Source organism: Myotis lucifugus, unplaced genomic scaffold, assembly GCF_000147115.1.
Source record: "Myotis lucifugus unplaced genomic scaffold, Myoluc2.0 scaffold_43, whole genome shotgun sequence".
NCBI classification, from domain to species: domain Eukaryota; kingdom Metazoa; phylum Chordata; class Mammalia; order Chiroptera; family Vespertilionidae; genus Myotis; species Myotis lucifugus.
The window spans coordinates 1,795,063-1,809,689 of record NW_005871091.1 but is presented as its reverse complement, the minus strand read 5'-3'; the positions used below and the strand labels follow the sequence as shown (position 1 = coordinate 1,809,689).

The window sequence follows — 14,627 nt, the reverse complement described above, 5'->3', positions numbered from 1 at the left end:
AACTGATCTCACTATGAAAAACCCAACCGAGTTCTGGGAATAGCACTAAGAACTATTGATCAAGGTTTTCCAAGATCCCTCAACTGCTGAGAGATTAACAGAAGACTCATGTCATTTGATTCAGTTGAGTTTAAGGAGATTGGTTAGAGGAGATTCCACTATCTATAGATGGTGACTTATTTAGAAAACAGGCTGGAATTGATCCAGATTGTGGTAGTCTAGAATAAGGGTTAAAAGTTAATGGATTGGGGGAAGGAGAATGGGGAGTGACTGCTTAATGGGTGCAGGTTCTCTTTTAGGGGTAATGAAAATGTTTGGAAATTATGAGAGAGGTGATGGTTCAGCAACATTGTCAATGTACCACTGAGCTGCACACTTTAAACTGGTTAATTTTGTGCCATGTGCATTTGCGTTGGCTGCCCGAGTGGGAATCTTAGTGACACCACCTATTGTTTTAATGGGTTTAGACTTACTGGGCAGGTTCTTAGCCTCCCTGGCTTCAGTTTTCTCAACTGTAAAGTGTGCTTAATCATAATGGCACCTCACAGAGCTGCGAAACAGCATTAAACATGAGAGGTTTAATCCTGTTCAGCCAGCACAGAGAAGTGGTAAAAAACTATTAGTTATTATTATTGGAGCTGCTGCTGAAAGCTTTGAGGTCTAAAGATCTGTGGATAAAACTGATATTTGAGTTCCTCATTAAAATAGTTTCCTTGTCCTAATCAATAGTGGTTAGTTAGACCTTTGAAACAAAATAGTAACAACAACTTCACAATAATAGCAAAACGTATGTTTCACTTCAATATTCCATTATAGTTGTAAACTGCTCTTATCATTTAACCTAATATACACCAAATATTTTTGATTGCAGGGGAAAGTCTTACCACACATGCGCCCTCTGAGCACTGAGCCTGGTCTGCAGAAGAGGAAAGCCTTTTCCGTTTCTAAGGAATTGCTATCAGCTACGAGTATTTCAGATGCCAGCTGGAAGGAATACATGGGCTCCTTATCAAGGGTCATTTTCAAGTGATTGGTGATAGTTTCCAATGTGTTAATGAGTCGTCGCTGATTTTGGAATTCAATAGTGTCATTTCTTTCATCAGGTAAAGGCACACTAGCTGAGATAAAAACAACACAGAATAAAACATACACACGCATGGTGTTTCAGGAAGCCATTGTAGTTAGTTTTTAATGGCATATTAAAAATCTTCCAGGAAAAGAAACTCAAACTCTACCACTACCTATAAAGCAACTAGTACATGGATAATATTAAGAACAATACAATTTGTTTTAATCCTTCATTCCCATTCTGGATCCGAATCACCTTTGTGCAGAGTTCTTCATTACAGCATATTAAATTCCTATAAGCTCTTGCTTTTTAAAAGCATGCCTTTGTTCATCATGCCAAGATGAGAACAAAGCAGGGTGTTTGTTGCTGTCAGAATCATAACATACATCTGTAAATTAATTTGCAAAAAAAAAAATCACAAGACTTAGGTGACCATGCTCTCCCTAATTTTCAGTTCCAGGATCATTTCCTGATAATAACAAACGGAAGCTTTGAAAAATAGGTCTGCCACTTGCCCTGGCCAGTGTGGCTCAGTTGGTTGGAGCACTGTCTTGTACATCGAAAGGCCACAGGTTGGATTCCTGATCAGGGCACATACCCAGGTTTTGGGTTATTGATTCAATCCCTGGTCAGCAACCAATTGATGTTTGTTTCTCTCTCTCTCTCTCTCTCTCTCTCTCTCTCTCTCTCTCTCTCTCTCTCATCTCCCCTCCTCGCTCTCTAAAATCAATAAAAACATATCCTAGGGCGAAGGTTAAAAAAAGATTAGGTCTGCAACCAAGAATTTCACATAATATTATTTTTTCAAATGGACAGTTTGTCCTTACCTGTGATGTTAAAAGTTAACTTAACTTTGTGGTCAGTTAATGGGGCACTTCTTTTAGTCCGTGAAGATCTAGCTTTGCCAGCACCTGCGGGTGTTACTTGCACAGAGTCCAAGAAGTCGTCATAAGAGTAATCTAGCCGATTAGCTGCACCCCAACCACCTGGTCCTGGGTATTTGGGGCAGAAAAACAAATGATTTCTATAGTTGCATCTTTATCAGCATTTTAGTTCAAAGGTTAAGTCACAAGTCCAATGACCCTTGACCTCTGCTTAAATTACCCATATGCGGTAATCTGTGAGTATGCTTTTGTACTTACACATTTGCCAACTTGGTTATTAGGATTCTTATTTGACTCTGTTAATCTGACAGGTCAGAAGTGGCATCTCATTTTAGTTTTAATTTGAATTATATGATTATTTTGAGGTTAAACCATTTTAATATATTTATGGGCCCTTTGTCTTTCATATATTATGATTTGTGAAGGTGTTGTTATAAATACTACACTGACCTTGTGACTATTGTAAAGACAGACATTCAAGGAGGAAAGCTTGTCTCTTAGGATCACTTGTACCTCTGCCTATGTTCGAATCTAGAAAACTGCCAGTTGGATCCCTCTTGGATAACAAATATCTCCCATCTTAAAGCTGACTCCCTCCGTGTATATCCTTGTACCTCACAACCTACCTCAACAATCTGGGAGGGGAAACCTGGTCACGTGTGACAGAATAGGCATTGTACTTCTACGTGTGCCACTGCCAACTCCACTACCAATGCCTCTTTATACTTTTCTATCTAAAACTTTAATGTCCAATATGCTCACTGAGAGCTGTACATATAGTTAAAAATGAAAAACAACCCAAAGTCTGCCAACAGGAAATTATTTACATAAATTATAACAAATTGATAAAATTATATGTAGACATTTAAATTATATTGAAGCATAATATTTAATGACATAAAAATGTCCTCAATATAATGTCAACTAAAAAATTTGTGTTTATAACATAGAATGGGGATATAGACACATACACATATGGTTATCAATATTAATATATGAATAGAATTATTTCTGGGATTGTGGATTATCTTGATTTCATTCTTTGTTTCTTAGCATTTTCATTTTTTTGCAATAAACATATATGCACAAATAATATTTTTTAAATGTAAAAAGTGTAACCAATAGTCAACACCACTCTTAATGCTAAATTACTAATAACATTACACATATGATTAGCATCTGAAAGAAGGATGTCTACTGTATGTGAATTAATACCGTCTCAAATAACTTTCTAAGCACTTCACTTGAACTTACTCATTTAATCTTTACAATGGCCCTATGAGTTCAGTACTCCTATATCCCCATTTTATAGGTGAGGAGACTGAGGCACAGAATAGTTTGATAAATTGCTCAAGACCACACAGCTAGTAGGTGGTAGAGCCAGGTTCTGGATCCAAGTAGTAGACCATAAAGTCCATGTACTTAAATTGCCCACGACACTATTTTGTTATCACTTTGTGAAAACATTACTCTGAAAGTTCTGGACAGTTTTATAAAAATGAAATTAAAAAAGAAGAAAAAGTATTAGAGAGGACAAAGATTTTGCTAATCAAGAGACATACCAAAAAATCACAAGTTATACTTTGGAATTACATTGATAAAAGTTATTTGTCAATTACATCTCAATACAAAAAATGAGAGGAACAAACTGTTCAGAGCCCACATGAAGAAAACATCAAAAATCCACTTGATGGTATATTAGACTTGAATGGATTGAATCTTAACATATTCTGGATGAGGAATCTGAACATTTCACAAGTGTAACTATTTAAAATTAAATTTGCAATTTAAATTGAATGCCGTATGAAAAATGCTGTTAGAACTCTGTAACTATTATCCTCTTCTGAAGCACCATCATCAATATTTGAATGTGACTTGGTTTTCTTAGTTTTTATCATCTTGAAGACTTTTGGCTAAGAGTTTGGAATAATTTATTTGATACCTAAAATTTAATCTATCCCTAAAGATCATGAAGCACAGTAGCACATTATCCAAGCATTTAAGAATACCTTGCATAAATTAATTAAAGTTCATTTTTCTAGTTTGCCCTACTCTTCTGAAATTATTTTCTTATTTTGCAAATCAGTCTTGCAAACTACCAACACTACATCATTTAATTACCAATCGCAAAGCCATTTTCGTAGTCATAGTTATATTCCAGGCAGTATTTTTTGGTCAGGTCCTCCAGTCTGCAGTCAATGTCATCAGCGTCACTACAGAATGATGGCACCTGCAAATAAAAAATGAAGAGGACAAAAAGCAAGTCACGTCTCCGCATGCTTTGGCCTTCGCATCTCTGTCAGTAGGAGGGAGGGGACTTTGAGTTCCACCTGTTCTCCCGAAGACTCTTGACCAGGGGTGGGCAAACTTTTTGACTCGAGGGCCACAATGGGTTCTTAAACTGGACCGGAGGGCCGGAACAAAAGCATGGATGGAGTGTTTGTGTGAACTTATATAAATTCAAAGTAAACATCATTACATAAAAGGGTACGGTCTTTTTTTTTTTTAGTTTTATTCATTTCAAACGGGCCGGATCCGGCCTGCGGGCCGTAGTTTGCCCACGGCTGCTCTTGACCCTCCTATAACTCCCTGTGATCCACCAGGGTTATTCTCCCGCCTCTTCTGTTTACATCACTTTTTTAAAAATTCAAAACTTTTAAATACAGATTTACTTATAATTCACTGCAGAAGTGCAGATCCTATGAATAATTCTAAATATTAAGAACAACTTTGGCTCACAAAGCAGAGGCAAATCATTAGGACAAGACATTTCTGTTGCCGATGACCCAGAAAGGCTCTGAAAAGCTCAACAGCGTCCTTTGAAATATTGCAAACGATGGAGGAGGACTTCTGACATACCATTTTCCCCAGGGTCGTCTCAAATGCTTCTGAAAACTTTTTCAGCAGGTCTGTGTCATCACAACGAGTTGCTTTGTACAGCATCTCAAAGGACTTGAACCCATGATTTGCAAAACGTTTTACTGGAAAATGTTGGGGAAAACAGCTTCAGTTGGTTAGTGTTTTCAAAACAGAGATTTAACTATCCCTGGAATAACTGTAACTTAGTATTGTAACTTTCACATAATTTGTGGATTGTTATAAAAACAAGAGATGAGCGTTCAGGAAAGTTTTTAGGCATTAATCACGGAAAACCAAGTACAAGCCAAATAAGCACTGTACTTAGTTACCAGGTGATGAATTTGCTTTAATAAGTTATTCTTTACCTTCCTACCATTTAAGGAAAAACAATAAATAAAAATTATTTTCATTATGTTCCTGGGAAAAATCATGGCTGGATCAAAGATATTCTATTCCATATTTATTTAAATTTACAACATTTATGTTTATATTTTCAACCACTAGACATTTAAAATTTTTCTGAATGTTATGCAAAATTACCTTTGCTAACAGTGTAATTTCACAGAGACAAATTTGTCTTTGGAGAAATTAGACTCAGCAAGATGTCTCAAAATATTCTGAGATAAGGCCTCCTAATAGCATCACCATTAAAATCCTACCTTCTGATAGTCTATGGTAGAAGTAAGTGATACTGTTTCTACTTACTTCTCAAATTTGGGAAAAAACAGCTCAATTAAGTAGCTTTTACTCTTTTTCCAGGACATTTAAACTCCATCTATGGTACTGGATCAAATATTCACTCCAGATAATGTTACTTACACCAAAGATATTCGGTTGGCTGTTTTTATAACAATACATATTTAAGATTATCTAAATCTATATCAGAGCTAAGGAATGTACAACTGATCTCCCTCACTCCATCACAGATGCTGGCTCTTTAAATGTTATCTCTTCCACAGTCTATAAGATTATACTTCACGTTCAATTTCACAAGTGAAGAACAACATGCTAACAAATCTCTGCAGATATTTCTGGTAAATAACAAGGAGAGGGTCCATATGGTTTTGCCTTAAACTGAATCTTGTCCTGTAGCAGTACTCTGGTGGGGTAATATTTTAAATGGATGGATGAAAGAACATTTATGCACAAACATGTCAAATTCATGGCACCATTTTCTACTCACAAAACCTAATCCCTAAAATTAAGACAATCTCCCTCTTTAAATGCATAGAAATCTACACAATCAGCTAACAGACACACATACTAAAGGAATCCAGAAAAATAATTAACACTTACTAGCACAGTCTGGCCATTCAGTGGAATACGGTGGTTTCCAGATACCATCTTCATAAGCACAATAATACTTCTCCATAGACCCTTCTGTGAAATCATAACCCTCCAGGCAACTTAATGTGCAGTTAACTCCAGCACTATCTTGAATACATATGAAATCCCCATTTACAGGGGTAAATGGAATTTCACAGGGAGAACCTGTATAAAAAATATATTATTCATATACAGTGATATAAGAAAAATAAATCAAATTCCAGGAGTCTGAGTTGAATTATTAGAAAGATTCCTCCTGCCCACCATATTCCTAGAATGACTTTCATCACAAAGCCTCAGCGTGGGATTGTAGCAATGCTTGCTTTTTCTTTTATTTTTTTTTAAATATATTTTTATTGATTTCAGAGAGGAAGGGAGAGGGAGAGAGAGATAGAAACATCAAAAATGAGAGAATCATTGATCGGCTGCCTCCTGCATGCCCCCCACTGGGGATCGAACTGGCAATCCGGGCATGTGCCCTGACCAAAATCAAATGCCTTAATTTAATGGCATTCTGGTTCATAGGTCGGCGCTCAAGCACTGATCCACGCTGGCTTAGCACAATGCATGCCTCTTAATTCCTAGGTGGACACAATTGAGAAGCTGTATCTACATGTAATTAAAGGTTGTGCATATTTTACGAAAAGTATTTCTGATTTCGGAATGTTATTTTTGGCATTCTTTAGTAAAAATAAAAATGATATTATGTAGCAAATACATTTTCAGAATCTGCCTCCTCAAGCATTCAAAATAAGATCATAATAATACTTTGTACCTTTAGAGAAAATGTTAATAAAATGTTAAAGATCACCTGGAAGGAAATATTTTTATTTATCATGAAGTGAAATAATAATAATTAGAAACCTAAATAAAATCTGTCAGTATTCTAACTTTAAAAATCTGCTGCTCATAGCCCGGCTGGTGTGAGCTTTAACCCATGAACCAAGAGGTCCCTGGTTCAATTCCCAGTCAGGGTACATGCCCGGGTTGCAGGCTTGATCCCCGGTGGGAGGTGGGGGGAGTGCAGGATGCAGACAATCAATGTCTCTCTCTAATCGATGTTTCTATCTCTCTATCCTTCTCCCTTCCACTCTCTCTAAAAATCAATAAAAACATATTTTTTTATAAAAACATATTTTTAAAAAATCTATTGCTCATAGCCTATTTTGTCTCACAACAGCAATTATACATATCAAATGTCACCTAGATTTCTGGAGACTTAGGAACAGCATACCTTTCAGGACAATGTGAATGTCACATGTTCTTTTATTGCCTGAGGGGTCAGTGGCTGTATACCGCACCACAGTCTCTCCTTGAGGGAAGAGGTCTCCTGGGGTATGACTTCTGTTGATGACCAACACGGCCCCTGGAAAGGAAAGAAGGAACCCGATTTTGGGGTTACTGGTCTGCACTCACTTCCCTAGCCACCTTATTTTACTTTTCAGTTTCTGATTTTTAGAGAGAGTGGAAGGGAGAGGGATAGAGAGATTGAACCAGGTGGGCATTCAATTTATGTTGATTTGACCACTAGTAGAAAATAAAAGATGTAATATCCATATTATAACATAGAAACAGCAGACTCAAAAACCTCATTAAATTAAGGCATTCTTGCTTAATAAATGATTTTCCTTGAATAGGTCAGTCTATCTGAATATGGGAAATTCTAATTTGCATTTACAATATTGTTTATTAGATTTTACTGAAATCTTAAAAGGGAAATTTAATTCTACTTGGCCATTTTTCGGCTTTCATATGATCTTCTATAATTTTTTTGTCAAATGTTTAAGAAATGAGTATAAATACATAGAATCCCACTAAAGATACCAATACAACACGTAGTTTGTGCCTTCAGGACAAAGTAAGCTTAGAGACTGAGCAAATTTATTAGATTCCCCTCCAAGTACAACACCTAGCACAGGTTAATAAATGTCCACTGTATATTAAAGGAAGGGGAAACCCCATGGGTAGGTTAGATTAATCATGTTAAATTATATATATGGCATGGAGGGGGTTGGGGGTTAGTGGGGGGATGAGGACACATTTGTAATACATTAACCAATAAAGAAATTTAAAAAAATTATATATATATGGGGGGGCAAAAGTAGATTTACAGTTGCATGGTGACCTTTTGAGCTAATAAAGCTGTTGTAATAATCATAACCTGCATGTATGTTTCCACACAAACAACTGTAAACCTACTTTTGCCAACATGTGTAATTGTCCTAGCATTAAAACATATTACCTTATATAATTATTCAGTCCACTTAGATATAATTTACTTTTCATTTTTCTTTTGTGTTTTCTGAAAGCTTTTAAAAATAAAGTATGTCAGTGTTACCGTACTGAGAACAAAATGCCTATATTCTCACCAGAGTTGTCTGAGAACTGAGGCTCATCCCAGGTTGCAGGATGCTGCTTCTCGGAGACCTGGATGGGAGGTGGGGATCTGCACCTGTCTATGCTAGGTGGTTCCACATCTAAAAAACATGAAATCAGAGAAAGAAGTCACAGTTGATATTAAAAAATGATGAGGGGGGTTGCCAGAGAGAACTGATGTCTGCTTGTCTTGGCAAAGAACCCTGACCTTGTTAAACACAAGGTTGACCGTGGGGCCCCCTTCCTCATGAGACATGTTTTATCCCTGGTCTCAACATTAAAAGAAAAAGCTGATTCTTGCATATTGCCCTCTGCCTGCTGAAGAAGAAATTCCAGGTTACTAAAATCACCGTGGTATGAAAGGTAATAAGGATGTGGTGGGCATTTAATTTGTGTTCCACCAGTAATAGTTAAGCTGATATTCCTGACAGTGATAAGAACCTTCCCAGATAAGTAGGAGAGAAATGACCAATCTTAGTCACTGTCCTAGGATCACTCCCAGGATCCTCCTCTTATCAGAAGGGGCAAGATAGGCTAAATGTAAGGAACAATGGGTAGAAAGATCTGAGTCATGTTTCAGAATATGCAAGGTGTGAGGATTTGATATTGCTGAAATGCAAGGAAATTATGTCCAAAGCTGGGACACTGGAGTCTAAGAGTTCTAAGGCTGATAAATTCTAGGTAAAGACAAATAACAGGGTGTGGTGTGGACATGGAAGTAAGGTGCTACAGTGGAGAGGGGTGAAAGCCACAGTAGAAGTTGAGAACTATGAATAGGTGTTGCTGAACACTGTAATCCACATTGAAAGAGTAGTTTGAGGTGGCCTGGGTGAGCCAGGTTTCAAAGCTCTGACAGGATGTGGTAGAATTTTTAGGATATCAGTAAAGAACAACAAAGAAGGTGCATAGAAGGTAATTTTAATTTTACACATTCGAAATGTACTTATATCCATAATCACATGTCTTTGAGAGAGACTGTTACAGGCATCAAGTCTAGGGTATTTTTATCTATAATATATGAAAACACATACTCTAAAATTAAATGAGCTGCACCTGTGAGAACATATAGATATCTGTTTTAAGTTAAGTCTTATGAATAAATGTTCAATTTTTCTCTTTTATTCATGCCTGTCATTTCATCAGTGCTGTACCTTTGGGTTACTACCCTCCTGGGCTGTAAACTTTGTTAATCAGAGATGGAGTCTCTTTTGCACATGGTTAGGTCTCCACAGAACTTGGCCCATAATAGGTGCTCAGAAAACATTGTTGAATGAAGGAAAGAGTAAAGGAATGCTCATAGGAGTTTGAGGTTCCTGAATCAAGTTAATTCATAGTTTAGCTGAAAAATCTGGCAGCATTTATTATTCTCCCAAAGAAACTGCACATTGATATTTACAAGATCTTCTAAAATAGCCACACATTTTAAAGTTGAATCAGAGGTACAAGATGCTCGCAGTCAGAGTAGTAAAATACTGTCCAAAGAAGGGGAGGTACAGCAGACGCACTGTATCGTAAGAGAGAGACAACTTCCCAAGCAAGTGAGGCAACTGTGGAACATTAAGCAAAAGCAATCCTGCTTCCTCTCTTTTATCAGTAAGACAGCAACGCCCTGTCAACTGAGGTAAACAAGGAAAGGCAGGCTTTGGAATATTTTCTCTCTCTGTCTTTCTCCCCTAGCCTTCCCCTCCTTCTCAACCCCTTTCTTTCTCTTGCTCCCTCTTCCTTCCCATTTTTTCTCTTTCTCTTTCTAATTTGAAAATCCAGCTAGTGTCTAGCTAGAAACTTGAGTACACATTTTACCTTTCAACATGCTGACTCTTTGTTGTGAAAAATTAAAACTTCACAAACTCTTGAACCACAAATCCAACGTATTTTCCATGTTTCTGCTAAAGTTCATGTTGAAAAAGCAATTTAAAAAACACTACTATAAAATGAATTAGACTGAGTTTTACTTGAGTTTTTTTTATCTGCTTTTGCCAAAAACTTATAATTCCAAGGTAAAAATCCAGTTTGATATACATTAGTTATTTCAAGAACTTATGTAGAATTCTTAAAATAAAATGAGTTTAATGTATTGAGCTTTAAAATAAACACATTAAAATATATCAGAGACAAATGTCACAAAATGTCAATATTTATATAGCGCTTAATGTATCAGGCACTAGTTCAAGGGATTTATATAACTTAACTAATTAAAAACCTCACTATGTCCCTATGAGGTAAAATATTTATTAATTCTATTTTTTTAAAAATATATTTTATTGATTTTTTTACAGAGAGGAAGGGAGAGGGATAGAGAGTTAGAAACATCGATGAGAGAGAAACATCAATAAGCTGCCTCCTGAACACCCCCCAGTGGGGATGTGCCCGCAACCAAGGTACATGCCCTTGACCGGAATCGAACCCAGGACCCCTCAGTCCGCAGGCCGACGCTCTATCCACTGAGCCAAACCGGTCAGGCAATTCTTTTGGATAAGGAAATTGAGGCACAGAGATGTGACTGGTCACATTGCCTTTAAGTGGCAAAGCTGGATATGGAGTCAAGCAGTTTGGGTTCAGAGTCTGTGATCTTGATATCCTACTTCTCCATGTAGTAAGTCTTGGTATTTGGTAGCTATTGAATATCTACCAAATTGACTGAAAGCACAATGACCAATTGGGTAATGAAACAGCAAACCAGGCCAAAAAATACAAATAAAAAAGGACTGATCTATAGTAGTGGTTGGGAGAATGTAAGAGACTGGGGGAGATTTCAAAGATATTAAGTAGATGAAAACTTATTGGGTGCTGGTGATGGAGGAAGAAGAGTCGAAGATGACTTCCACATGTCTGCTTGGTGGCCAGGTTGTTGGTTGTACCACTTTCTGAGTTGAGAAATATATTATGTTTGGGTGAATATGAATTGCCTGTGGGACATCCACATGAGACATCCACAGTAGGCGGTTTTATACAGTGATTTGAATTTCAGAAAAGAGATCTGATCTGGAGATGGAAATCTGGGAGTTGTCAGTTAACAAAGTCACCAGGAAAACGATAAAGAGAAAGACAAGAGAACTAAGGCTAGAATCCTGGGGATATTAAACATTTGAGAGTTGTTCTGAGGAAGAGAAGCCCAGGAAAGCAATAAAGAAGGGTAAATGAGAAAACCTGGGGAAAAACAGGAAATACTGGTGTCAGAGAAGCTGGGAAGGAGACAGTTTTGATAAGGAGAGTATGGTTCATAATGTAAAATCGAATGAAACATTATGTAAAATAAGGACTAAAAAGTACGTGGTAGGAATGACTTTAGAGATCATTGGTGACCTTGATGAGAGTAGTTTATATGAGTGAAGGAGACTGAAGCCAGACTTGAGTGACTTTGAGAATAAATAGCAGTTAACTCAAAAAAGATGACAACCATTGGGAACTTTTGAAAAGGCTTGGATGGGAGGAAATCAAAGGGAAACAGTGATAGTTAAAGAGTATGTATGTTTCAAAAGGGTGGCTTGAGCAGGTTTTAATGCCAGTAGGAAGAATGGACAGAAAGGGAGTTGTTGAAGATAAAGAAGCAGAGTCCTAGAGGAACTGGATTATTTTCACAAACTGACCCAAGTAATTTGAAGACTTACCAATGACCTTGATATGGAAAGTGCAGCTGGCTTGGTTGCTGGATAGGTCAGTTGCCATGTACGTGATGGCAACCTCTCCAATTGGGAAGAGGTAAGGTGGGGTAAAAGCTGGATGGACATGGACTGACAGCTTTCGGAGATAATATTTTGAAATTTAAAGTTAGTATCAATAGTACATTTATTCTTTGTTATTTATATACTATTTGTAAAGCTTAAGATGACACAATATTTCACATATAGTGAAAAGGAAAAAAACAGGCACAGTCTTTTGGTGTATTTCTTTCCAGACTATTCTATTTGCATAGTGTGTAGCATTGGTATAATATGAAATGTTGTTTCTTGTTTTTTAAACGTATCTTAAAACACCTTTTATGCTGTTGCCTAGTCTTTAGAACTTAATATGACTTAATTATAGCCATAATGTTCTGTAGAATAAATATATGATAATTTAAGAAAAATCTATTGAAAGACACTTAAATTGCTCCTGAATTTTACTACTGTAAACAGCACTGGGATGAACAGTTTTGCATCAAGAATTTAAAAATATTTTTATTGTGTCCTTATAATAAATTTCCATGGATGGAATTACTAACCTCAAAGTTATTAACATTTAATGTAGCTACTACAAAATTTATTTCCCAAATCATAGTACTAATTTGCATTCTCACTGCCAATATTTGATAGTATCAATGTGTATATGTATACAGAGAGCATGCTGTCATTAGAGTATTAGTAAATGTTCACTATCACACATATTTATAGTGTATTTAGAGTCTACTTGAAAAGGATGCACATGTTTGCATAAACCTTACCTTTTCCCCAGAGTTGTCTTTAGCTGTTGGGATTTGCCAGGTGATATTAGCAGAGTCTTGCTGTTCCTGCGTCTTAGCCTCTATATCCGGAGGACAGTTGATTTGAGGAGCCTCCACATCTGACTCAGAAAATACACAAATCAATTAATATGTTAAGTAAGTCTATGTCATTTAAGAATTAGGTAAGAATATATTAATACTTTGTGTCTTGTCATTTCCATATCGATTCCTGATTGCACAACTGCGTTCAGGATAATTGATCTCAGCATAGCTTCCTAGGACCTTCAAGAGCTAGTACCTGCTGACCTCAACCTCGCCTTTATAGATTCCCTACTGGAACTCACTCTCCATGATAAATACTTTCAGTCCCATGAAAGCCCCATGGTCTTTCTGGAACCTTTGCCTATGTTCTTTTATTTACCTGAATCAATACCCCCTTCTCCCTTTACCTAGGTAACTACTACTTGTCCTTTAATTCTCAGCTTGGACACAAGCTCCTCAGAAAGCTCTCTCTGACTCCCCTGGTCCATTTTAGGTGCTCATTCAAGTTCCCACAACTCTCTGTCCTTCCTAACCACAAAAATCATCATGCCAGTTTGAAGTGCAATTGTCTCCCCCCAAAAAATTTAAGGTGTGTGAATGCCAGGGTATCTCTTGTCCCATTGTGCTATATATACCTGGCATAGAATAGGACCTTGATAAATATTTTTTTGAATGAAATAAAGAAATAAACAGAAAAATGAATGTTGACTGTCAGGAAGGAACTACACTTTAAAACAAGAGCTGTCAAGTAGGATGAATTAGTAGTGCGAAAAGGTACTGTCAAAACAAACAACCAATTACAGTCAATGAAATTTTTTTGCAGTGTGAAACTTTGTAGTACAAACACTGAATTAGAAGTGGTAACATTACACATATCCACATTAGTTACTGTAGAACTAAGTTCTTATTATATATATAATAAATCTCCTCATTTGAAGTTACATTAAATTAGGTCTTCTGTAACTTGCAGTGGAATATTAGTATATATATCCAAATTGACTTAATTCATCTTCTTGTTTCTTTGCAATTTTATTCAATTTATATTTTCTCTGATAATTGTTTGACAATTTCCCCTCACAAATATATATTAGCATATTGCCTCTGAAAATTTGAAAAAGTATTTGACTATTCGTTCATACCTGAATAAGAGTTTGACTGGATTTGGAATTTAAAGTTTACAGCCATTTCTCTCTCCGTATTCGTTGGACATTGCTACATTTCCTTCTGGCATTTAGAGTTCTAAAAGAGAAGTGAGTCTGATTCTTGTTTCTTTTGCTCAATTTCTCTTCTCACTGGAAACTTATTTAATTAAAAAAATATATTTTATTGATCCTTTACAAAGAGCAAGGGAGATGGATAGAGAGTCAGAAACATCGATGAGAGAGAAACATCGATCAGCTGCCTCCTGCACACTCCCTACTGGGGATGTGCCCGCAACCAAGGCACATGCCCTTGACCAGAATCGAACCTGGGACCTTTCAATCCGCAGGCCTACGCTCTATCCACTGAGCCAAACCAGTAAGGGCTTTATTTAATATTTTGCCATTAACTTTGGACCTCAGAAACTTCACCAGAAGTAGTGAAAACACGCCTGCCTTATACTCAGGGGCTATTTTTGATCTAAAGGTTCAAGCTTTTCTGTGTAAAAAGT

The 14,627-nt window shown here is 36.7% G+C and overlaps 1 protein-coding gene across 1 annotated transcript in view; it reads right to left on the bottom strand.

Annotated features, from left to right (window-relative positions):
* Positions 1-14,627, bottom strand: part of SVEP1 (sushi, von Willebrand factor type A, EGF and pentraxin domain containing 1) — a 149,321-nt gene that overhangs the window by 74,923 nt on the left and 59,771 nt on the right. Inside the window, 9 exon segments of the mRNA XM_014455199.2 lie at positions 885-1,118; positions 1,897-2,061; positions 4,075-4,183; positions 4,813-4,934; positions 6,109-6,303; positions 7,373-7,504; positions 8,508-8,615; positions 12,123-12,252; positions 12,935-13,053. Of these exon segments, the coding sequence (XP_014310685.1) occupies positions 885-1,118; positions 1,897-2,061; positions 4,075-4,183; positions 4,813-4,934; positions 6,109-6,303; positions 7,373-7,504; positions 8,508-8,615; positions 12,123-12,252; positions 12,935-13,053 (1,314 nt within the window).